At 40.9% G+C, this 24,748-nt stretch overlaps 1 protein-coding gene across 2 annotated transcripts in view; it reads right to left on the reverse strand.

Moving 5' to 3' along the window:
- LOC117756771 (CUB and sushi domain-containing protein 1-like) overlaps positions 1 to 24,748 on the reverse strand; it is a 380,356-nt gene that overhangs the window by 105,957 nt on the left and 249,651 nt on the right. For both annotated transcript variants that reach the window (XM_034577551.1, XM_034577542.1), the window contains exons 15-24: positions 21,346 to 21,486; positions 17,796 to 17,917; positions 17,637 to 17,709; positions 15,830 to 15,968; positions 14,657 to 14,844; positions 14,296 to 14,484; positions 8,849 to 8,965; positions 8,458 to 8,673; positions 6,854 to 7,042; positions 4,975 to 5,144 (exon numbers count right to left, since the gene is read on the reverse strand). In XM_034577551.1, the coding sequence (XP_034433442.1) occupies positions 4,975 to 5,144; positions 6,854 to 7,042; positions 8,458 to 8,673; positions 8,849 to 8,965; positions 14,296 to 14,484; positions 14,657 to 14,844; positions 15,830 to 15,968; positions 17,637 to 17,709; positions 17,796 to 17,917; positions 21,346 to 21,486 (1,544 nt within the window). The remainder of the gene's footprint in view (positions 1 to 4,974; positions 5,145 to 6,853; positions 7,043 to 8,457; positions 8,674 to 8,848; positions 8,966 to 14,295; positions 14,485 to 14,656; positions 14,845 to 15,829; positions 15,969 to 17,636; positions 17,710 to 17,795; positions 17,918 to 21,345; positions 21,487 to 24,748) is intronic.

Genomic DNA, 24,748 nt, shown 5'->3' on the forward strand with positions numbered 1-24,748 from the left:
TTTTGACTGCAGTTTGAAGGAGAGAATTAGGACTCTGAAGTACCTCATAATACTACCGCACAGCTGGAATATAAATGTGAACTGCTAGTGCTTATATTTGCCAGTCGGGGACATTTCCCGCAGATTGGTGGTGACAGGTCTGCAGGTGGCAGGGACGCCAAAGATAAAGGGCCAAGGCAACGGAGGAGACACTTCTGCGTGAGGCCAAATAACAGTGTAGTGGGTGTGAGGTTTTGACGGAGAGAAGAGGAAGATAGAGGCACCTGGTAAAGGACAGAGTGAAAATGAGCTGAAAACAGAGGAGCAGTATAATAATATCTGCAACATTACTCTCCTAAAACTTTATTTCGCTCTTCCTGTTTCTACGCCTGCACATCCCTCCAGTTCTGTCAGTGTCCCCCAAATTTTGCATCTTACCGCCTCTCTCTCCTGCTCTCCTTCTGTTTTTCTCCCCCTTTCATTCTATCTTTCTCTCCTCCTCCCTCCGTTTCTGTAAAACTCAGTATGGTTAATGAAAAAGCCCTGCAGCTCATAAATCAACATGTCACCATCTGCCACCCCTCCTCTCTCTGTCTGTCTCACTCTCTCTCTCCGCTTGCTCTCCCACCAGGCAAAAACCTTCACCAAACGCAGCAGGAGATGGAAGAATCTGGTTCTTATGTTACCTGGAGATTTTAGCCTGAACCTCGTGAAACAAATGGTCTGTGCTCAGTGTTCAGCAGCAGTAGCAGGCATTGGCTCCACCACGCTCAGCCTGCAGTGGCATGCTAATTGCGAGCCCAAGTGGCACTTTGGGGATTTCCTTCTAGTTCATTATAGTTTGCACTTGGCTTTCTGCAAATTCTTAGGGAAATTTATAACTAACAGACATGTTGTACATAGTCGTTGCCCTTTTAAATGCCCAGCTCCATCACACAAGCTGGCTGCAGTAGGCTTACAGATAATTAAACCACAGCATGCTAATCTTTACATACTGACTACATTACTTGACTTTGAATGTGCCCAATACATTTGAAAATGATTCTCAAGTGAAAAATCTGCAAATGCGTTCGACGAAATAGTGAAAAGGGAACAAACACACAAAAACAAAATAAATTCATTCCTGAACTTTTTAATGGGTTGCATTGTTTTGCTTCTCGGGAATGTGTCTGCAGCAGTTTATTTTCCAACCCACTGCAACACCAACCGTAATTGTGAGGAAACAGGACGTTCGCAGGGTTTTTGTCTTGTTGACGTGATCTCAGCGCCTGTGTTAACATCACGAGTAAAGTCACTAAATGCTCCAAACAGTCTCAACAGAACTCTTTAGCATGACGTGCTGCACTACAACCCGATTCGCTGATTTATGCATGAAAATGAGCTAAATTAAACATTACAATGTGACTACACTAACATGACATGTGTTTTTTAACAACTTAGCTTCACATTTACAACAACAAGTAGTAGAGAGAGCAGAGTGAGTTCATACCCTCTGAGAAACATTATGAAAACAAAGAGGATGTAAAGCAATAACAAGTATGGCGAGTGCAGTTTGAAAAGATTCTTGTTATAATTTTATACTTTTTGGAAATGGGCCTGTCTCTAACACAAAACCCATGATACTAATGTGTATAATTTGAAGCAATCATACTGATGGTATATACACAAAATATGAATAACCTGAGAAACAACATGTACATGATCCTGTAATAATAGAATCGCTACATAACTGAAGTATAACGTTGGGTATGTGGTATACTGGCCTAGTGTTAGTATGAAAGATTAGACTCTATCTCTGGAGTATTTATGCAGTGTGTTGCGTTACCGTAAATCCTATGTCAAATATCGTGTGACGAACACAAACCTAATTTGGTGTGACTTTCCTTTCTTGCAGGGGGATTTGATTTTTTGATGGACGTTCCACTGGGAACGTTTCCACCTTTTACAATGACGTTGGGCCACTTTAAACTTCAGTTAGAAACCTGCTAACACAATTTAACCACAGGCAGGCTGAGCCAATGCTCTACACCTAATACTGATAATACACTCCAACCTCATACTGGCTCAACCATGCCCACAGGCCTAATGCCACTAAGATACATTGTGAATGCAAATATTTCAGAAGATGTGTGTAGGACAGCATCAAGACGGTGAAACAGCTCACACAGCTGCTCCCAACTGACACTGAAGTGGGCACATATTCCCGAGAGAAGACTTATACAGAATAATGAGTCTCCAAAACATCTGTAATTCTCTTTATAGTTTAGACGTACACTAGTTTATACTATGTAAATGATTCAATTAAATCTTTGCATGCACATTGTGACAACAACAAATCCTTCAAATCCGCAAGGGCACCAGAAAACTGAGGAAAAAAAAACATAATTAACTTATTTTATAATAAGGGTCAAACTGATTTTGAGATTGTAAATGGTAATGGTCCGTACTCAGATTGCACTTTTCTAGTCTTGATGACCACTCAAAGCTCTTCACAGTGCAGTTTTGTTATTCGGTCATTCACACACATTCATACAGTGCATCTATGTGCAACACTTTCTTTACCACACGTCACTCACATCCTGACAGCCGTCAGGGGGAATTTGGGGTTCAGTCAGGACACCCTCTGGTTAGTGGACCTGTTTTACCTCCTGAGCCACAGCCGCCCAGTGATATAAAGTGAAGTTCACAAATGATTTCAAAAGTTTGTAGTTATAAATCAAATGTTTTCAACCTTTAAAATAATTCTGCAATTTATAAATGTGTACATGTGCAGAAAAGATTTAAACATTTTCTTTTAAATAACGTGCGTGTGTACAAAAGATTGCTATTTGTATTTTGTATTGTGTTGTTAATGTATCTCAAATCTATAAACAATATGTATGTGTAGAAAATATATCTATTTGTAAAAAAAAAATTAAATATGACATATAACAAATTATATGAATGGTGAAGTTACACAAGTAAATAAAGTAAGATTCAGGTGTAAAAACAGGGTCGAAGCTCATACTTCTAATTTCAGTGTAACACAAAGTGTGGGGACAATGAGTTTTACACACAGTTTTGCTGTTTTGTATCTGGGCACGAAAGCAGTTTGTCACTCTTTTTTACAAAGATTTTATCCACAGGTTTAAAAAAAACAAACACAAATATTGTCTACAAATACAAATCTTAACTTCAGATAAAAACCTTCTCTACACATGAACAAACCTCAATTGCCTATGCTTTATGATGAATTTTACAGCATTATAAAGGTTGATTTGCAACATTTTGAATTACTTGTCCCTTTTTGACCCAAATGTGACGCCATAAGTGTATTAAACCCAGGGTTAACCTCCGAATAGGACAATAATTCTATAGACTAACAGAACAATCTGTTCCTTAAAGGGGTTACGAGAGGAAGAATTGATCCCTCGTGCCCCTGCTTCTCATGTATCCGTTCAGCCATGGACGGCCACTGCAGCAGGAGCACTAATAGAGAACATGGGTAATAAACCCCTGCAGGGATGTTATTGCTTCTTACAGCAATGTTTAACACATCTAACATCTGGGACCTGGACCTCGGTAATACAATTTAAGTACATACTGGATAAAAGAAGGATTCAAAGCCCTTCCGGTTGCTTGTGTTTCCAGTCTTGTTCTTGAACGCCTCACATAATGAAGGACTACACGTTTCCTGACATCTTAATTGGGCCAGGTGTTCGCTGCTGGAACAAAAGCTTGCAGAATGGGCTTGGATAAAAGAAACTTTGGACTCAGCACTGCAACAAAATATATGTCTGAAGTGGAAAGACATAAAATATATAGAGGAGAAATTCTCATTCAAGGTAGTTCTTTGGTTCTGTGTTAAAGGTGCTATATGTGCTATAAGTTTCCTCTAGCGCCGGCTGTGGTTTCTTGCCGGGAGCAGATGGCTGTGATAGTCACTTCCAAAGTAATCTTGCGAGGCAGCTGGATTCCTAGCAAGCTCAATCTTGCCAGGTTCCAAACTATTTGCTTGTGGCTGAATCACAGTGGTTCAGACCAATCAGTGCGATTTTAGGAAGGAACTTTGGGCAGGTATTGGTTTGTCTTAGGTCTGAGAACAGCAAGAAGTGACCACCACAACAGTGGCAGGTCCAAAAGGACTTAGTACAGATGTTACTAAAGCAGCGGTTATATCAGGACTGGAGAATATGTAGAGTACAGACGGGCACTGATGAAAGAGTTGTTTTTGTTTTCCTCTTGGCTGGTTTTTCCACACAGTGATAGACCGATGGTTCATCCTGTCACCTACTGTTCGTGCTGACATTGGTTGTGCAGAAATAGCAAAAGCTCCTTTACACAAAGAAGAGGGAGTAATGAGAACATTCCAACCGCCCTGAAATGAAATGTTAGTTCAGTTTGTCACTGTTCTGGTATCAGGCAGCTAACCACACTTCTTGATAAATAAATGAAGAAAACCATGGGGAAGTACTGAAGTGACAAACATCAACAAAAAATATATACACAAGTCAAGTTGAGGGTGGATATTCTGTTAATTAGAGTTATATAATTGAATACTATCCGCAGTCATGTTCTTCAAATATTTAGGTGTATGTACATATTCAAGTTGATGCTTTTGATGCTATTCACATCTGGGGACCAAAACATTCCACATAGCTAATAGCTACTGTACATAAATCCTTGTTTTCACCCCCCTCATCATCTTAATCCTTAGAACTAATTTGGATCAAAAAATTGGAATTCTTAAATTGCCATTTGAAGCCATCATGAACCACAGTTTTACTACAACACAGACAGGGGCATGATGGTTGTGTTGCATCTTATTTCCTTATAATTAGGTTTTATTCCTGTGAGTGTGTGTTTATGTGTGTGCCTGAATCGTTGAATAAATGAGCCATCCATGTGCAACCTGATTGGGAAAAGCTGATCTTGTTAACATGTGCATATTATTTTTTGTGTGTGTGTGTGTGTGTGTGTGTGTGTGTGTGTGTGCGTGTGTGTGTGTGTACATGCCTTGAGATTGTCTCCATCCTGCAATGAGAAGCTCTCAGCTTTCAGCCCGATTCCTTTGCCCTTTTCAGTGGTGATTCGGTAAATGCACTCGTGGTTATTATCGTAGTTTGAGGGGAAGTTGGGAGAAAGGAGAACCCCTTCTGGCCCCAATGAGGAGGCGCCGCACTCGGCTACAGCAAGAGAAGAAAAGGGACAGGGACACTGTGGATCAAAATCACAGCAATTCTACCTTATTATTTTTGAGCAGTCGGAACGAGATGGCAAAGGACTCATAATTTTACATGAAAAGAGAGATTAGAGAAAAGAGCACATCCTTTATAAGCACAAACCTTATTCAAATATGCGGACATGATAATAATGATGACAATGAAGCATACAGTATACAGCAGCTAAAAAAGAACTGAAATGTACGTTTGAAATGCACTTTAAACAAGACAATGGCAACAAACATAATGAGCAGCAAACTCATTCAAAAGCAAACCAATTAAACCTAAGAGGGTAAAATGAAATACACCGCAGAGAAGCAGGTCTGGATGATTTTGATAGAAAAAAGTATTTCCTATAAATTATACAGCATTATCTGGCAGGTGCAGTGCCTATCAAAGTTTAGGAATTCAAATAAGTGGTACTTTGTGCAAATAGAGTTTTGTCGTATGTAAATGACGAGAGGAGAAAAGAAGTGAGCCGAGCAGGCTTTTAACTCCCACTGAGGAGGACCACCACTGCTTGGGAAGGGATAAAGAGGAAATTGAAGTAATGAGATAGACAAGAGAGAAGGCGGTGTGGAACAATATGGAACTCACTCAGATAAAAAAAAAAGGTACAGTTTGTATCAAATCTGAAATTCAAAACAACATCCTTTTAAATGGTATGTAGTTGTGTTTTTTTTTTACAGCAGATTATTCAAGGATGCTGCAAGCAGTGTGTGAGGAAGAAAAGAGGGTATAGCGAAGGGGAGAAGAATAGGGTGTGAAGAGAAAGTTGGAAAAGAAGAGAGGATAGTAGATGGACCTAGACTAGAGCCCTTTGAAAATATGCAGTGAGAAATTAGAAAAGGGAAAGTGGGAGTAACAAAAGACACAGCATTAACGCTTTTCATAAAACATCTAATGGCCTAATTATCTACCCAAGGACTGGGCAAATGCTGAGGGAGAGGAGGAGAAACAGTTAGAAAGTTAGACAGAGAGACAGAGGAGTTAAGAGACGGACATTTAGAAAAAGAAAGAGAGCGATGAACCCGGTGGACGTTGCCAGCTGCTGTTGCTCGGGTTCCTCTTAGTCAGGTCTGATCTCTTGACAGATAGTGCTATTATAGCGGTTTCAGTCTGCTCTATTTGGGGGCTTGGAAATTACCAGCAGCCACCAGTCAGCCTCTCATAAATTACCAGCAGCATCCAGGGAAACACTGATACTCATCAAATACCAGCAAATTATGACCTGCTAAAAGCCAAATCCTGGCATATAAAACCAACACTCAACCAGTCAAATAATAGTAAATTACCATTGTGTCAGCAATAAAACATTGGTGAATTACAACCATGAAAACGCTGATACTTCACCCTTGGGCTCATTCATGTGCTGAAGAAGTTAATTTGAAAGTTATATTTTACAAGCTACCAGATATTGTCATAGAAGATAAACCACTCCAAACTATAAATAATGAAGGTAGAAATACTTTTGACACAGCAACATTACTTTGTGTATTGTTCCGTTGTATAAGGAAAGTTCAACGAGTTTACAGTGCAATGCCCACGCGCTGAACAACAATACATGTAGAATAACCATCCCCTTCATTTGTTTTGTATGCAGTGCCAATTACTTCACATTTTCCCTGAGACACAACTCAGCCAGTGAGTCTATGTGTACTTTAGTGTCTTACCTATACATCGTGGTAGTGTGTTGCTCCAGACTCGCCTGCCTCCTCCCAGACAAGTGATCTTGCTGTCTCCCTCAAGTCGGTAGCCATGGAAACAAGAGAAGGCCAGCGAGTCACCAACTCGAAATCTGAATCCCATCCTCCTGCTGTACGCCGGCACTCCGGGATCCTCGCACGGCTCCAAGTCGTACTCTAAACATCCAGGAGAGTGAAATAACATTGTTGAGAATACATAATAAATAGACTAAAGTCGTGCGCAATATATAGGAACATATATATATATTTATGAATGTCATATATATATATATATATATAAAGTAAATAGAAAGAACTTCACTACATTTTAGAAAAAACTTTAAACCTGAAACAGTAAAACATCACATGTAATTCAAGCAGATGGTTAAAAACTCACATTGTTATCCTGACAATTAACGCTGCGCCACACCCCTAAAATTTTATAATTTGTTTCTGACTTTTTTACGATATTATATACCTTGAATTATCCCATTGAAATATATAATTTTTCAAAACTAAAATATTTTAAAGCACTAGAAAATGAAGACTAAAGCCAAACTGCAGCTAGGTACAGCTAGCTGGTGAGTTAGCCTTAGCCAAAGCTAATTTACATTTTCTGTTTCAAGTTATTGATCAGCATTGATGCTGCAACTTACTGAGTATTTTAAACCAGTTACTATAGCAGCAGCTACATCTAACAATGATGGAGGAAATATCACAAACGTATGAATTAGCCAAACCAAAGTTGCTTAAAGGGATTGTTCACCGAAATATGAAATTCACTCATTATCTACTCATCACTATGCCGATGGAAGGATGGGTGAAGTGTTTGAGTCCACAAAACACTTCTGGAGTTTCAGGGGTAAACTTTGTGAGAGCAGAATCCAATACAATGGAAGTCAATGGTGAGTCCTTTTTTTGCCATTATGTGTTATCAAAACACAGAGCCCAATAGCCCCACTGAGGACTGTCTCGTTCCCTGCCCGGGAGACGACCCTGGAGAGTCCCACAGGAAGTGGCTGAGCTAACGGAGGTGGAGCAGCTAAACAGATGTACCGACCAACCCGTTCATCTTCATCTGTTCTCTTTCCTCTTGCAAAACTAAAAAATACTGAATACTTAAACACACTTTTAATAAAGCATAAATCTGACCTTTGCATCATTTGTCAGACTTGGCTTTCAAGTGTGAAGTAGTAGTAATGAGCCCATTACAGCTCAGCACACCACAATGAGACAAAGACGTGACACTATAAAGTGGACAGGGGTTGAGACAGTCTCGAATGGGGAGTAAAGCATCACCATTTTATTTTTTATGTAAGGTCTGTGACAATGATTATAAAGTTAATCAGCCTAAAAAGGCATAAAATCTGATTTAACGATGTCTATTTCTGTTTCGGTTTAGTGAAGAGCTTTCAAACTTCAAATGCCTTACCTCACTTTACGATATTAGCTCACATGAATGCAACTATGTAATCACTATTTCCCGAAGTTTATGATATTTTCTCAGGTCTTTCTTGAAAACAAAGTAAGACCGATTTATTGTCCACTACATCCATGTTGACAAAACACAACGTCTGATCAAGTGCTCTTACCTGAGAAAGTAATATTAAAGCCTTCATAGCTCATGGAAAAATCCGATATAAATCGTAGCTGAGCACTGAAGTTCCCAAAGAGTCCTGCTTTGACACTAGGGGGCAGCACAGAGCCAGTGAGTCGAGCGACTGGGACAAAGAAATTGCCGTCCTCAGTGATGGTCAGGTAGTCATGGTTCTCCTCCAGATGGAAAGTGTGAAAAACCAGATGGACTCCTGTAAGTCCACCAATGAATGAATGAATGGACAGATGAATGGAGGGATGGGTAGAAAGATGGATGCATGAGGGGATGCACAGATACACAGCACAAGAAACAGAGTTGGTTTAACAAACTTTGTTTTTTAACATATGAAGGCAGAAATTAGAGCGTCTGTGTATGTGTGATCTTACCTTTCCCATGAGACACCTCTATAGTCCAGGTGCAGTTCAGGGAGTTGGGGTAAAAGTCAGGAAAGCCAGGAGACAGAATAGTCCCCGTTTTACCATAAACATAGCCTCCACAAAGAGCTACAGGAAAAAAGTGACAGATAAAGAAGAGTGGAAAGGGGGAAGGAGAATAAATCTCTTTTTCACCGCAGACATTTTGACTTGTCACAGTAGAAAGGGCCCAGGTGTTCCAGATAACATTAATGCTGGCTCTGTTCTATTCACGAGATGAAGTAATTTCATTGTTTAAGCCTCTGATTCTCCAACTGTGACATATCACTATGTGATTTGTGAGAGAAGGCCTGAACAAATCCTTTAAATTTAGCAAGAAACACAAAGACGTCAAGAAAATCCTGGCTAATTCCTACTTAACTTAGATACCCATGTCCTCCGTGCAGTGGTCACCACTTAATGACACATTTCTCACCTCCACATTCTTAGTATCAGACTGGAAACCACATTACACATTGCCTGAACTTTATGAACTCAGTGCACAGGTGTATTTTCAACCCTCTGGCTGATTAGACCCACACACTGCATGTAAAGATGGACGACGCGTCCCCACTTCCTCCCACTATCCACAAATGAAGCCAAAATAGCTTGGATACGAACGCTGCCATCCTGTGCATTTGATGCCGGGGTCTGTGAATCGTCTCTGCACCTTGACCAACCAGGAGACGAGTCTTAGGGAGGATGGATCATACTAGAGAAGTCACAGCTCTAATACAAAAAGGTAACACGATGAACTGCAACACAGGCTTAGTTCTGAATGGATGTCATCATTTTTAGTAACTGTGTTTCTAATGATGAACTAGGATCCAAACTCCTTCCCAATGTCGACATTGTTTCTATGGCCTGACGACGTCAGATGACATTTTCATGTGGGGACCAGCTGACCAGGATGTGAAAGATAGATACTCAATAACAAAGCATGCAGTAAATGGAATGTTATTTAGATTCTTCCCTTCCTACCAAACGATTAAATATGCAGCTTTTGCATAAAGCTCAAGAGAGCAAGAAATAAAGGGTGAAGGCCAGAGCTGGAGTTAATGCAAAAAAATCAGGAGAGAGAAAAATGTGACAGAGGAAGGTTTTTTTTTTTTTTCATTCGCTATAACGCTTATTATTTTGAGGGTCATAGGGGTGGGGGGGGGGGGTGCTGGAGCCAATCCCAGCTGACAGGGAGTGACACCCTGAGCAGGTCACCAGTCTTTCACAGAGTACCAGAGGAACCCCACGCAGGTTTGGGGAGAATATGCGAACTCTCAACAGAAAGAACCTCCGAGCTGTGAGGCAACAATACCAACCACTGCACCACCCAGACAGAAGCCGGTTACATACATGAACTCCGGAGAGGGTCCGTCTGCACAATTAGGTCCCAGAGTTTTCCTTTTAGATATAAAGAACACGGCTGGAGGACTTTGAAAGACGAACCACTACAACATTGACAAAATGAAGAGTGGAAGAGTGACTGTGGTGAATTACAGACTATTCAGGAAAGAATATATATGAACTGTTTTCAGCTCTTTTCAGTTTAATTTAATTCATTCAAAATACTTCAAGGTGTTTGAAAATAAAAAAGTGTTCTTCTTACCATAAAGCAAATCACAGACAGTAATGTTCACAGTTAATATCATTACTGTCTGATTGTGAAGGTTTGAATATATATGTACTGTGTATTGATGCAAAAAAAGTCCCTTTTAGTTCAAACTATAAACACTGTGAAGATTCATTTGGTGATAGGTTTGTATTTTGACTTTATGGAGACAAATGTTCCACCTCCTATTTCTTTAGCTACTCCAGTATGTGTGTGTGTGCGTGTGTGTACTTATACTATCTTCTTTGAGCATAGACCTCATTGAGAAAAGATATTTTGAGAAAGTGAGGACAGTGTGTGACAGGTCCTCAGGGCCATTGTAGAGCGAAGACTTCCTTTTTAGGGTTAGGGTTAGAATTAGGTTGGAGTTAAAAAGCAGCAGTCTGTATTAATGCAACAAGGCAGCGGGAAACCAGTGGCAATTTGATTTTCCCCACCCTCTCATCAGGTAAAACTAGGATACAGTCTGACTAAATGACCCTGGTGGAGGGAGGCACATGCACATGTCTGTGATTGCATACGTGTGTCTCTTGTGGGTAAAAGTGCATGCAAGGGGGAGAGAGAGAGAGAGAGAGAGAGAGAGAGAGAGAGAGAGAGAGAGAGAGAGAGAGAGAGAGACAGAGAGAGAGAGAGAGAGAGAGAGAGAGAGAGAGACAGAGAGAGAGAGAGAGAGAGAGAGAGAGAGAGAGAGAGAGCTGCCATGCAAAAAACTGAAAAAGACAGAAAGAAAGACTATTCGTGATTTTAATAAGAAAAGGTGAAGCCAATCAAAGTCTTCAGTGCTGAGAGCAGAAGCAGGAGCCTGAATGCTGAGAGAGACACAGGTAACGTGTTTTCCAGGGAGTGGGGAGGTAAACAGAGAAAGATATTACACCAGATTTCAGCTACATTCCTCCTCCCTGTTCCTGCCTCCATGCTTTTCTCTATCTTTAATTACCTGCCCCTTTAAAGATGTCGTGGATTTTCTCACTAAGAGGGGATACTGTGACTTTGGTCACTTCCAACAAGTTGTTGTCTTGGCACCGACTGCGAGCTTTAAAATGTCACGGTGCCCCTTCAATATCCTCCCTGACACACGAAAGAGCAGCCAGTGTTGTGTATTATCTGCTGACCTGCAGGAATAAGATGAGTGGTTCGGCTCCAGCAGATGCTGTGGCATTATACTGAGAGGGAATGGCCTCTACATGCCTGCGGGTGCAGCACACATCGCTTTGTTTTCTTCTTTCAGATGCACAACTGTCAGTTTGTAATCCAAAGTGTGTGGTGACAGAGCCAGATATTATCTCATTGAAATTGTTGACCTTGCATCTGAGATGATTCATGGGCGCTAATGTGTGCATGTGTGCGTGCACGTTGCTTTAAGCCTGGCTGTGGGAGTTTTTTCTTATGATGATTTCCTTTCTTTTTTTTACTGATGTTAGATATCCAAGACGTGCTTTTGTTGTGGTATCCGCCTACAGCTCCAAAACATGAATATAAGGTGAACTTGATATGTGAAAATTGTCACCAAAAAAAGGGCAAAGTAACAGAATAGGCAAAGACATGAATTAATTAATCTAAAAGTTAGTCTGACAAATTCCAGGCGTATGATCCCCTCTAAAAGCAAACCATGACATATAAAATCTTAGTTGAGATATTCAAACTGTTTCAGGGAAATAAAGTGAGTCTTGAGATGTGACAGCTGTCTGGCGAGATTGCGTGCGTAGCTGGAAATTGAAAATGCCACGGTGGCCGTTTTAAAACTGCTTATGTTATATGAGTGATACAGTGAAATAGATTGCCTCTGTATGAACTCCCTCCCAAGTTGAGACATCCTGACTTTGGCTTTCAAATTGGATTCTTTTCAATCGGCAGATCAAATCAGACGCTCGTGTGTTCATCCCCCACGACAGTGTGAGCTGAGCGAGGGCCTGAGAGTGGCCAGTGAGCATCTGTTTCACTAGAGCCTGTTGACCCGCATGATTTCACCGAGGCTGGGAGTCCCATTCTGGCCATTGTAGTAGTGCTTAGTCTGGAGTGGAGGAATTGATTGTACAATTAACACTATGGCTGTGCGTTACACAATGATAAAAAAAAAAGAAGCAAAACAAGTCATTAGGCTAATTAGTATCCCAGTATGGATGAAATAAGTTAGTGATGTCGTGGTAAACACGGGTTTTGTTGACTACATAGGCCTATAGAGAAAATACAGTTGTTTTACCAGAAACCCACGTAGCAGCTGACGCACTCCCTGTGTTAACAACAGACATGCATGAGACACGACAGATCAGCGTCATAGGTGCGTCACACACTGCACACAGACCTAGTTTGGTCCAGGTGTTAGAGACGTAGACGGAAATGTACGGAGCCTTTTCTCAGTGGTCTGAGCCCATTTCATCCGTGTTAGTGCAAGTCTGCTGAAAGCTCTCTGATACGCACTAAACCGACGAAACGGAGCAGTACCACTGGAAATGTGTGTGTGTGTATGTGTGGTGGTGGGGGGGGGGGGGGGGGGGTTAGGGTAAGGTGGTTTTCCCTCCTTTTATTGTTTGTTCGTGTGTGTCCTGCGGGGGCGTGGCTTTCAGGTACTGCCTCCCTATCAAGCACTGATGCTGCTGCAGTACTTAACCCCCCCCCCCCCCCCCAATGCAAATGTAACTGTGAAGTACTGTTGTCAGGTATGTATGAGCACAATGCCGCTGCAGTACTGGTCGCTCCTTGCCAGATTCTGTCTATCTATTAAATTTATTTCTGCCCGATGACTGGTTAATGTGCCTTTTAACTCCATCTGCCCTTTGTTATTTCTTTGGCTCCCAAATCTTTAAACCAGTGTCACAATTAGCTAAGAGCTCGATGTAATATTTCAGTCAGCAACTCGACTGGAAGATCAATACACCTATATTAGAAGTTTTAAGTATTATTAAAACTGACATTGATTTGCTAGCACTAGAGCATTTAGTATATTGAGAGATTTACCAATAATTCGGTGATATCTAATTTTCCATTTTCTGAAAGACAGGGCTGGGGCAGTGGTGCAGTGTTTAGCACTACAGCCTCATTAAAAGCTTGTTCAAACATCCCAAATGACTGCTGCTTGGGTTGGGATTTGAATTTTTCGCTGTACCTGCACGGCTTTCCTTTCAGTGATCCTGAGACCTGATCCTGAGGCATTGTTCTAGTGACTCTAGATTATCCATAGGTGCGAGTGTGAATGAATCACTTGAGACCTGACCAGGGTTCACTGACCCACTGTCAGCTGGCATTAGCTCCATCCCCTGTGACCCTGCATGGATAAGGAGCTGCAGTAAAGAAAACTGTAGAAAAGATTTAGTCATGGTCGAAACAACTGCAATGTCTTATCAGTGTTTCGCTATTTTTCAATGGGTGATTCTTATTCTGCACTGCAGAAAAAGCTGCTGCTACTTTTTCTAAGAAACCAAAAAATGTAATCTCAAAATCTTACATAATCAATCCAGGCCCCTGCTTATTCATCCAATATTAAGTTTAGATCAAGGTCACTTCACTGGCCAAGCATAAGACTTAGTCTTGCTTTTGACAAAAGTATTTATAAATGTCCTCTCAGCTGGGTTTTATTTTAAGTACCTCAGGAGGACCAAGGGCATTTTCTCTTCTCTTGACAGAGATATTACAGTTTTTCTATCAATAACATCTTCTCTGTTTGGAGAATACGAGAACACCCATATTCTTGTGAATTCCTTTTGCTTCGTATATATCTAGCAGTTCTTAAATTCCTTTTGAAGTATGATGCTAAAGGCTTCAGTACACGACAGGTCCTCATCAAGAGGGCTACAATGAGAGGGTAGAAGATTCTCACCATCACAACTGGGAAGAGCGTGACTCCACTGATGATTCAGCTCACAGACAATTGGCTCCTGATCACTCGGTGTGTATCCTGGGTCACATGTAAATGAGACACGGGAGCCAATGGAAAAGATGCTGCCATGGCGACCACCATTGACCGGGATACCAGGATCGAGACAAGAGTCCAACTCCATTTTCACACCTGAGAATCACATCACACAAGCACAAATACCTCATTGTCAAAGAGGTGCGTGTCTGTGTGTAATTATACCGAGCTGAGACACTGAAAGAAACACTCGTGCTTCTGAGCGTCTGCAAGAGATACGGTGTGTGCGTCTCCTAAACATTTCTATCATCCAGTCAATCAGCCTTACTTTCATATCTGATGCTGAAGCCCACTGCGGAGCGGCTGTTGTCCGTGGTGAACAACAAGAACAGGAAGTTGGACGTGGATATCAGGAAATGAGGTGCCTGGGTGCCGTGGTATTCACCAATCAGTGGGGAGGAGGCAGAGGGGCCATCCCTGATCTCCAGTGTATCATAGTTGACCTCAGTCTGGAATCTAGACACACACACACACACACACACACACACACACACACACACACACACACACACACACACACACACACACACACACATACACACACACAAAACAAAACAAACACACACACCACACACACAAAAACATGCACAATAACCAGACACACAAAAGGATTACATTCATATGACTGGCATACATATTCAGTGTGCAGACTAATGAAACTAACAGCAAACATTTTTTTTTATAGTCAGCAGCAAATGATATAAAAACAAAAATCCAGCAGTTTTAATTTTGTTGAAGTAATTCATCGCGGGCACAGGAACAGACTGGTGACCTTTCTAGGAATACACTTGGCAAAAAAAAAAGCAATGCATAACCATCTTGTGTAACTAATTAGCTAAACGACTGACTTGTTTTCCCCCTGTCTCACTTTTTTCTTCAGTGCCCGTGCTCTGTCTTGGAGACTGACTGTGAAATTATGTTCAGTTGTGGCATCGGAGTTGGTTCCTGGAGGCCTGTTTATCAATCTCTCCATCAAGACCATCAGATAGTGGCAGATTTAGATCGTTCTGACACACTCGCACACAATGGACAAGCATTTTATCTCAATGATATGTGAATAGCTAACTGGACAATTAACCAGCCTATGCGCCGCACGTGACTGTGAAATTAACTCTGCATTTACAAACAGAGAAGACAGATTGTATCTACAGCAATGTCAGGCCACTCTGCGTCTGCTCTTGGCTTATTTCCAGGACAAATATGCAAAGAAAAACAAAACATAAATCATTCACCGGGGCAGAAACTCACCAACGGCATTTAAAACCTAACTAATTCATAATGCTTCTGAAAGACGAACTAAATGATGCACTATCTGACTTAGAAGTGGGAGAAAAACCGACATACCTCATGACTTTATCATCAACTCTGTATGATTACCGTGAGAAAACTTTAAGAAACCAGACAGAATATCTCTCCTTATTTACATAACCAAATTACTTACCTATCAAAGTTGATCTTCACAGCGTGGTCTGTTTGTGCTTCAATCACCCACTGGCAATTTAGAGAGTCTTTATAAAAGGAAGGCCAACCAGGAGAGAGCAGAACACCAGTAGGAGCTGTAAGATGGCCTCCACATGGAGCTACAGGGCGCACACGCACACGCACACACACACAGACAGACACACACACACACCATGGCAGAGAGAGAAATTAATCATCTTTTCTTGTAACTGTGTTATGGTACGAACATGACGCTCATATTTCATTGAGCTAACAGATTCATCATCTGCTCAATTTATTTTAGCTGTCTAATCCTTTCTGGGTTTTCGAGATTTCATGCATAAACATTTACCTTCCCCAAATGTGCCAGCCTGGTGCTACAGTAAACAGTTTTACGTTGCTCTTGTTAGAAAAAAGGTGAAAAATAATTAAAGCCGGATCATTTATACAGGAAATCAAGTATATTTATGAGTCAGATGATGCCAAAAAAGTGGCTCCTCATTTCCCCCGAATCACAGAGGGCGGCAGACGCTGGCACATCTTGACACTGATTTACAGCAAACATTTAGAGCTTTTAAATCTCAATCAAGGTAATTAGAATGCTAGAATTATCTGTAGTTGAGTTTGAATAACTTTATTCCGCTTTGGTTTTCTCCTGTTTCCTGTTCTCTGTCTACTGATGAGTCGAAGTTAACATGCAGAGCGACAGCCTTTAAAAACTTTAGGCCATGAGTTCATGATCCATATCTTGGATGTCTACAATATATAATTTGCAGTGGCTTATGTTCCGCACTCTTCCCACTTCTTCTGTTCTCAAGTAGCTCATACCTTCGCCCTTTTGATTGCACTCTTAACTGCAAACTTTGAGTAAGAAAGAAACCTCTTCACGCACACTGAAGCACCGTGCTGAAGTCATCCTGGAAATAAAACATCATCGTCCTCCCCTGTCCACTGGGAGGGATAATATTTTCTCATATACTCCGTATTTAATAATGTGACAACTCTATTTAGTTTGATCGTCTCCATCCCATTTATTAACAGGCAACATTTGATAATGTCATTTAGACAATATAATCAAGATGTAGGACATATAAAAAAAAAAAACACTCACAGGCCAGTGGTTCCCATTCAAAAAGTGTTTCAATAATGGCACACTCACTGTCCTTTCATTATTACGCAGCTTATCTGCACACCATGGATACATCTCCGCATAATGAATGTGTCTCACTGAACGAGTTTCGGCAGAACTTGTGCCAGTCTCATTTAAGATTATTGTTGGGAGAGAAAGATGCATGCAAATATCCTGAATGAGTGTCGGGAGGCTGGAGGCTAAAGCAATTACAAGAGGAAATTCATACGATTTCTAAGGTGCGTGAGCGCACTTAAGCTGCACAGCAAGAGCCAAACGGTTGAATGTTTGTCACCTTACAGTCTGGCAAGTGAAACATTTTGAATGATTCCCCATTGCTCATACAGAGATTAAACCATTTTTTCTCTGTGTGTGTGTTGTCCAGGTATGAGTCATGTTGCGGGGACCTAAATCTGTTTACACAGTCACATCTTTGGGACTTGTCCTCCTTATGGGGACAAAAAGGTTTAGGTTAAGGTTAGGGTTAGACAAGTAGAAACTATGTTTAAAGTTGGAGTAAGTCTCTGGGAAATCAGTCAATGTAATGTCCTCTGAAGTCATGGAAATACAAATTTGTGAGTGTGTGTGAGTGTGTGTGTGTGTGTGTGTGTGTGTGTGTGTGTGTGTGTGTGTGTGTGTGTGTGTGTGTGTGTGTGTGTGTGTGTCTGTTCATATTCACCTTCACAGCGAGGTACAGCCGCAGACCAAATGACATTTCCTTCCTGGATGATGCAGGTGACCTGATCTGATCCCTGGGAAAATGATAATAATATAATATGCAAAGATTAGTCACATATATTGCCGTGCATGCTTCTTCACACTTGGATCTGATTATTACCTGCGTCCTAATGAATCCCTGATCACAGCGAAACGCCACCGAGCTGCCGAGCTGGAATTGGTCCCCATACCTTTGGCCATTGACAGGAACGCCTGGGTCATGACATTCGTTCTGCCCAAATGCTACAGAGGGAGAACAATGAGAGAAAAGTGAAAATGAAAGCCAGACGACATGGAATCAAATAAAATGCGAAGCAAAGGCTAATTGCTGCTCAAGTGAATGAGCACAGACAAAATTATGTGTTATACCTACAGTTTACAATATATATCTATATATATATTCTGGATGTTATTAGAGCATTTCAAAAGACATGTGAGTATTTACTAATTGGTACAATGTTCCCTGAGAAGTGGTTCTGCACGAGAAAAGAAAAGAAGAAAAAAAACACATTGCTGTATCACTGTCAGGGAATGTGACATCTCCACTGATTTGGAAATGTGGGAATGGAATTATCTTCATGTGGATTCCACCCTGTCATGTTTAGCTTATATTATCCCCATTCCAGAGATTAACCTGATACCAGCCGAGGCTCAAACCCAGTGATTGGACATGTCTTAGGTTGATTAGCTACTGATGGAGAGGAAATGAGAACAGGAAGGGAAAGAGAACGATAGAGAGAGAGAATGAGAGTGAGGCAGACACATAAACATATGAATACGCACATGTATTACCGGGCAGATGGATGGAAACACATTTGCATACATGAGCATGTTCTCAAATACACATGTGTGGCACATGCATACTGAATAAAAGAGCCAAAGGCATTCATAGGAATTCACCTTGAACACATTCAAAAACCCTGATATAATAAGAAGTGGTGAAAAAAAACTTGGAGGAATGAAAGCTATATACATATATATGAGAAAAACACACAAAGTGACAAAGCACAAAGTATTCAAATTATATGTGTAAACTCAGAACAGGGAGATGAGAGGCAAAAGTCAAGGGGACAAAGAAAAAAGGGAGATATGAGTCTTAAAATACTTGAGTGTGTGGTGTGAGTGTCTCCGAGGAAGAAAAGTGCAGGACAAAGTTGTGTGTGAATCAAAAAGGGAAACAACAGAGAACTGAGTGAGAGTCAGGAAATCAGCATGATGGATTGGACAAAAGGGAAAGAGGAAGGGAACAGTTGAACAGGGAGGAGAAGTAAAAAGAGAACCTCTAACTTAGACAGCAATAGATTGATCATTTGATGTCAGAGTGCAGGTTTGTGACTGGCAGCCAGTGGATGTTTGACTGTATGTGACATTTTATTCCTTGTGTACATTTTGTTCACATCGTTTCCCCCCCATTGGGCAAAAAGGGTTTTAGCGTAAATTTGCACCAACAGCTTTATGCTTTGAGCAGGTCAGCCATGCAATGTGCTGCGGCTGCACTGAGGCTATTGGAGCAGCATCTCAGTCCATCAGGATGCATGAAGTGCTGGAGCAGAATAATGGCTGTACTGGTCAAATATCCTGGTGGTGTGAAAGGGAAAGGAAGCATCCGTTTTTGCAGATCAGTTAGACCTAACAGATGTTATACGGCCGTTTCCTGTTTGGAGCCCTGACAATACCGTGAACTGGATATAACCGTATTTACATAGAACCATTAATAATGATAATATAACTACCGATAATAAACCTGTCTACCCCAAAGGATGGATTTACCTCGAGTTTAAAAGTCATAAATTAATAACATGTATTACTGTCAGGCGTGTCAAAGTTCATATTTGAGTTTCTGATATTATTCATCTAAACAGATACTGATATACCCACGGCAACACCCATTGATATTCATATATGCATTAAAATGTTAATAGACCAAATGACTGAAACAGCACAACGATGCCTGATCTTTCTTAAATCCCAGTGTAGTAGTTATGCGATCAGACATCAAGAACAATATTAATGCAGTTAAACATTTATCTTTCTTTAAGAATCAACAGTACTCACCCTTTCCAGGAAAAGGGTGAGTATCTATAAATATTAAATTTCTGTTTTTGCACATTACCTTTAGAGTGAAAAAAGACTAATGTCATATTAATTTGTGTTAGGATTAGGTTGAAAATGTATGCTGGGATCAGAGATAGGACTTTTTTTTTGTATTAAATAATCTGTGCAGCTGAGGTGGCACGAAAACATTGAGCATTTTCATTTGTCAAATTTCACCTCTCAAAGACGAGTCGGAGACAAGGTCATTTTGGAAGGTATCGTGTGAAATGGTGCAAAACCGTATGGAAATCAACGAGAATTAATCAGAGGCAGTCATGCAGAACTAGTTCAGCTTAGAGCAGATAAATACACTGGCTGCAGCAGTCGGGTTTCAAAGCTGACAATGGGACAGGCTTAACTGCTGCAGGTAAAGCATGAAGAAGACCTCAGGGCAGATATGTCAGCAGTTTGCTGTATCAGTCATCGAAGTATAAACACAGTTTTCAATAATGTATGGTGAATAGACGCATTCACATTCGATTACATGCCGGGTTTCTCAACCCGGCATGTAATCCTCGGCTCGAAGCAACAGGTTATTACAGTGGTAATAACACAGGAAGTTCTTCCAAGACATTCTGTGTACTACTGTTAAATTGTACAAGTGACAAAAAAACACTGACTTTTCAGCTTTATCTTTGTATGATCACACGCTGCTTCAAACCGCTGTGTCTTACAAGAGGCCCCTCTCTGAAGAGTGATGCTCAAAAATCTGCCTGTCATGTTTACTGCTGTCATTTTTAGATTGCTGAACAATTTTCCTCTATCAAACCTCCATTGTAGCCGCTCTGGGAATATCTCAACTGTGATGAAATGCTGACGTTTGACTGGATAACTGCAGGAATAAAGGAAAGTCACCAACCAACCTGGCTAAGAAACACATATTGTTCAATGCTTTGTGGTTTTTAAAGTAACTAAAGTAGGCGGCTCATCTTTTTTAAAAACATATTGAAAAAGCATGAAACATTTCATAAATGTCCCCTGAAACCACTTGTGTTGTCATCTGTGAAACTGTGCAGTGTGTCTCTGTGTTTGGTAGTTCTGTTAGTCATTGCTGAACATGGGTATTTGGTTGTGTATTTACAGAGCATTTGTTGTCAAATTGATGTTTTTACACATGTAGCCCTGACTTTCCCCAGTAATAACAAGCACTTGGTAAAATGGTTATAAAAATGACATATATATTGTAATTATATTACTAGTCTGGTTCTGGCAGCATCAGGAAAAAAGGTTTACACTGCAAAAGTAGTGGCGTGATGGTTTCCATGAGGGAGGCCTGACTGCTTGTTCAGTTCCCGCTGAGATGACATTACAGATTTATGACACTGAGATATGTGTAATGCACTGATTGCAGTGGGAAAAATGTGTACAACAATGAATCACTCTCTCGTGCACTATGAGTGAGAATAAATCTTTTACAAACAATAACTTTTGACATAATCAGTGGCATCGGTCATATTCTGGGTTAACATGTCAGGAAATCTAACGACAGACACACAAATAGACATACATACATGGATACACCCACACCCACACACACACACACACACACACACAGAGGGAGATAGGTAAGCACTTACTGGTGTAGCTGATATTGAAGCCTTTCCCCGTATTAGAGTGATCAGACTGAAATTCCAGTCTCATAATGTGTCCGTTGGAGGCGATTTGTGATGGAACATCTTTCCCTGAGAACGTTCCAAATGTTGTTGGCTCAGACAGACCTAAAATAGAACGGAGTTTAGACAATCTTTTAGAGACACTTTTTAATGGTGCTTATCTAATTTCATCTGCATAACATTAAGGCAAGGACAGGCTTGGAAAGTGAAGGACTCCTCTAAAGAAGAAAGAAAAAAAACACCCTAAGGGACCTCAGGAGATGAATTAAATGTTATTAAGGCCAGAAAAGATTCCTAGAATTTACTTTGAGATTATTCAATAGTTCTTCTGCTTCACAGAAAAATGTCAGTAACGCTGCTCCATTACCTGCCTGTCTGTCAGTCATTTGGGATTTAATAGAGGAAAAAACTATATAATTCACTTTATTCGATATTCTCATCGTGTCAGTAACAAAATGGAAAGATAATCCATTTAATTTAGGAAAAGCTAACAGGTGTAAGCATCAAAAGGTGCCTTCATATCAAACGTTTTCACTGTTGAGAATGTTTCCTTTCACACTGTAGGTTTTATTAATATGATTAGCTATATGTCCTCGTGGAGCCCAGTTTGAACACTTCATTACACTTGGAAAGTTTAAATGACAACTATTTTCCATTTTGTTGAAAACTTTGGCTCCAAACTTAGGTGACATGTTTTTTTTTAGGCCACTGAAAGTTAACCTGCTTCTCTTACGGGTTTAGACGTTTTTCCGAAACTAGTGAGATAATGTTAAAATGCAATGGTAATGTGCTTTCATAGTTCCCTGGCAAGACCGCATCTTGAAAATGCTATTTTTCTTACTCATCTCATGGTGAAGGTATAATCACAATTTGCATAGCCACTGATAAATGTATCATGCATATACTTTGCTGGTACCTCTGTCCTATAGTAACACACTCTGTTTTATTCAAAAATATATATAAGTGCACAAATCTGTGTATAAATTAGGCTGCACATTGATACAGAACTTCTTCATGTCGGGTTAAACTACTCAGTGATGACTCTTAAATTCACATTTGATCATCCTGCTGATACTTGGCTCCGATATTATTTCTGACAGAACAGACAGAATATACAACCAGTGACCTGAACATACAGGCTCTTGTTCAGCAAAGCACTGGGACACCTTTAGCCCCAATAACAGCCTCCACGAGTCTTGGCAGTGATTCAGCGCCTGACCTGCCAGAGTCTGGTATTAAAGTGAACCAGACAGACATCAGTGACTCACACAACAAAACAAAAGTGGAGGCTCTTTTCTACAGATGCTGCACTTAGGTGATTCCCAAAGAGACAGATATCAGGGGATCATGGTGTCCACGTCATTAACGCTATTGTTGCTGATTGTGATTTGAACCCCGCGTTCCTTGACAAGTCTGTCCTCATTGCTGGGAGCATCAACTTCCTTTAAGTACCTATCGTCTCCTTGGAGGAGACATGATCACAATGAATGGCTGAGCCTGGCTGCTATGTTAAGGTATGTTCTGGCATTATAGCTTTGCTCAATGCGCGTTGTATACCGATTGCAGGGCGCAGACACCATTAGACCTTCCCCATCGGCCTGCAGAGCTGTAACTATGCATCACTTCATTTCTGCCTGAGACATTTGTGTCACAGCATAGGACCATTTACTGCGACAAATGGTTGTACACTTTTGTTTGGCAGAATACACTCTGCTCTTGAGGGTGCTCCCCAGTGATCCAGTCGGCAGTGACGCATTCAGTGGGGAGCACAATAAAACCCTGAAGGGCTACACAGAACAGAACCCAGCGGGCCCATAGCAGCGAGATATGAATTAAACATAATGCAGAAGGAAAGAAATGCCATCCCCTCATACAGTAATAAGACACTAGAGCAGGAGGAGGCTGAGGTCGTTGTTGGAGAACTCAAGCGCCAGTAACAGCAGTTTGTAGCAGGTAGAAATAAACAGATTAACCTGCAGCGGCGGCAGCAGCAGCGGCGGCGGCAGCAGCATTGCCCTAATGATCAAGAGTAAGAGTGAGAGCTTGTGGGATTATTAAGATCACTTTATTGTCTCGATTGAATGTGATTGGAAATTTGTTTTCTGTGTGATTGGTGATTATAAATGTCAACTGATGCTGATAAGCTATTGGCATGCACAACTTCAGTTCACTGCCAGAACCAACACAAAGCTCGTTGCCGTTGATTGCCCTCTAGGAGTCCACCAGACTGATGTTGCAGCGGAAAACTGTGATTCATCAGAAAACGCCTGCAGTTTTGCATGGGTGTGTGAAGCAGGCACACTGTGATTATTCATTATGTCCTGTTTACCACCTGGCACTTCCTGTGGTTACGCGCTAAGGGTCGTCTCAGGCGTAGTAAATGTTTGATGTGTTTATTTCTGCCCCTCTTGTGCTCTGTCATGTTCATTGATCTCCAACCTCCAAAAAATCCAAGCAACTCCTTCTAAGTGATGTTCCCACTCGCACCTCTGGCACCTACAATCATGGCTTTGTCAAAGTCTGACAGTCAACAATCTGTAATTCCAGCCCTTGGTAACTCATCCGCATACAGAGAAAATAGTGCTTTGCACATTTGTTCATGTCACGTCAAGAAAGACATGGATCGAGACTCACAACTTCTGTACAGGGGAGATCTGTACAGATGGAGTGTTTTATGGAGAGCTGGTTTATTCATTGTGTGAAATTGTATTGAACAAACTGATACCATGATTCATTTGAGGAAATATCGCACAGAACGGGCATTTAGAATATCAGATCAGATGACTATTACAGTGTTGATTATTGCTACGATTTATTTTGGGCTGCAACTGCATGATTTCATTGGGGGATATTCACTCTAAAATGAAAACAAATTAGATGAAATCCCTCTATACGTTGTGTTCCATCTTCATTTACTCTGTCCTAGTAACATCTTCATGCTTACACCGCTGCATATACCCCACAAGTTTGACTTTAATAGATTCCAAGATTTTTCATATAGAGCTTCTAGTTGCAGAGATACACTCCGTTCATTTGAGACATTTTGTCATTTTTAGTCCAGGTTTCAATGGGTAAAGATTATGGTCACAGTTTCCCATCCTTCCTGAGCTTAAAAAAATCCATCCGATGGTTTAAACACAGCAGAGAGCGATGGGCGTGATCCGTTGCAGTGCGTTTTCATTTCCATGTTAGGTACAGACACTCTATTGGAAGTAATACTCAAAATCCTCTATGCAATGCAATGAAAACAGTGAGAGCTGTCAACCCTGAGAGGGACAGAAAAGGAAATACACAACCGCTTGAGTAATAAAAAAAAACACAGTATCTGAAATTCTTCCCCTAACACTCCCACAGAAAGTTTCCTTCT

The sequence above is a fragment of the Hippoglossus hippoglossus genome, chromosome 3, assembly GCF_009819705.1.
Source record: "Hippoglossus hippoglossus isolate fHipHip1 chromosome 3, fHipHip1.pri, whole genome shotgun sequence".
Lineage (NCBI taxonomy): Eukaryota > Metazoa > Chordata > Actinopteri > Pleuronectiformes > Pleuronectidae > Hippoglossus > Hippoglossus hippoglossus.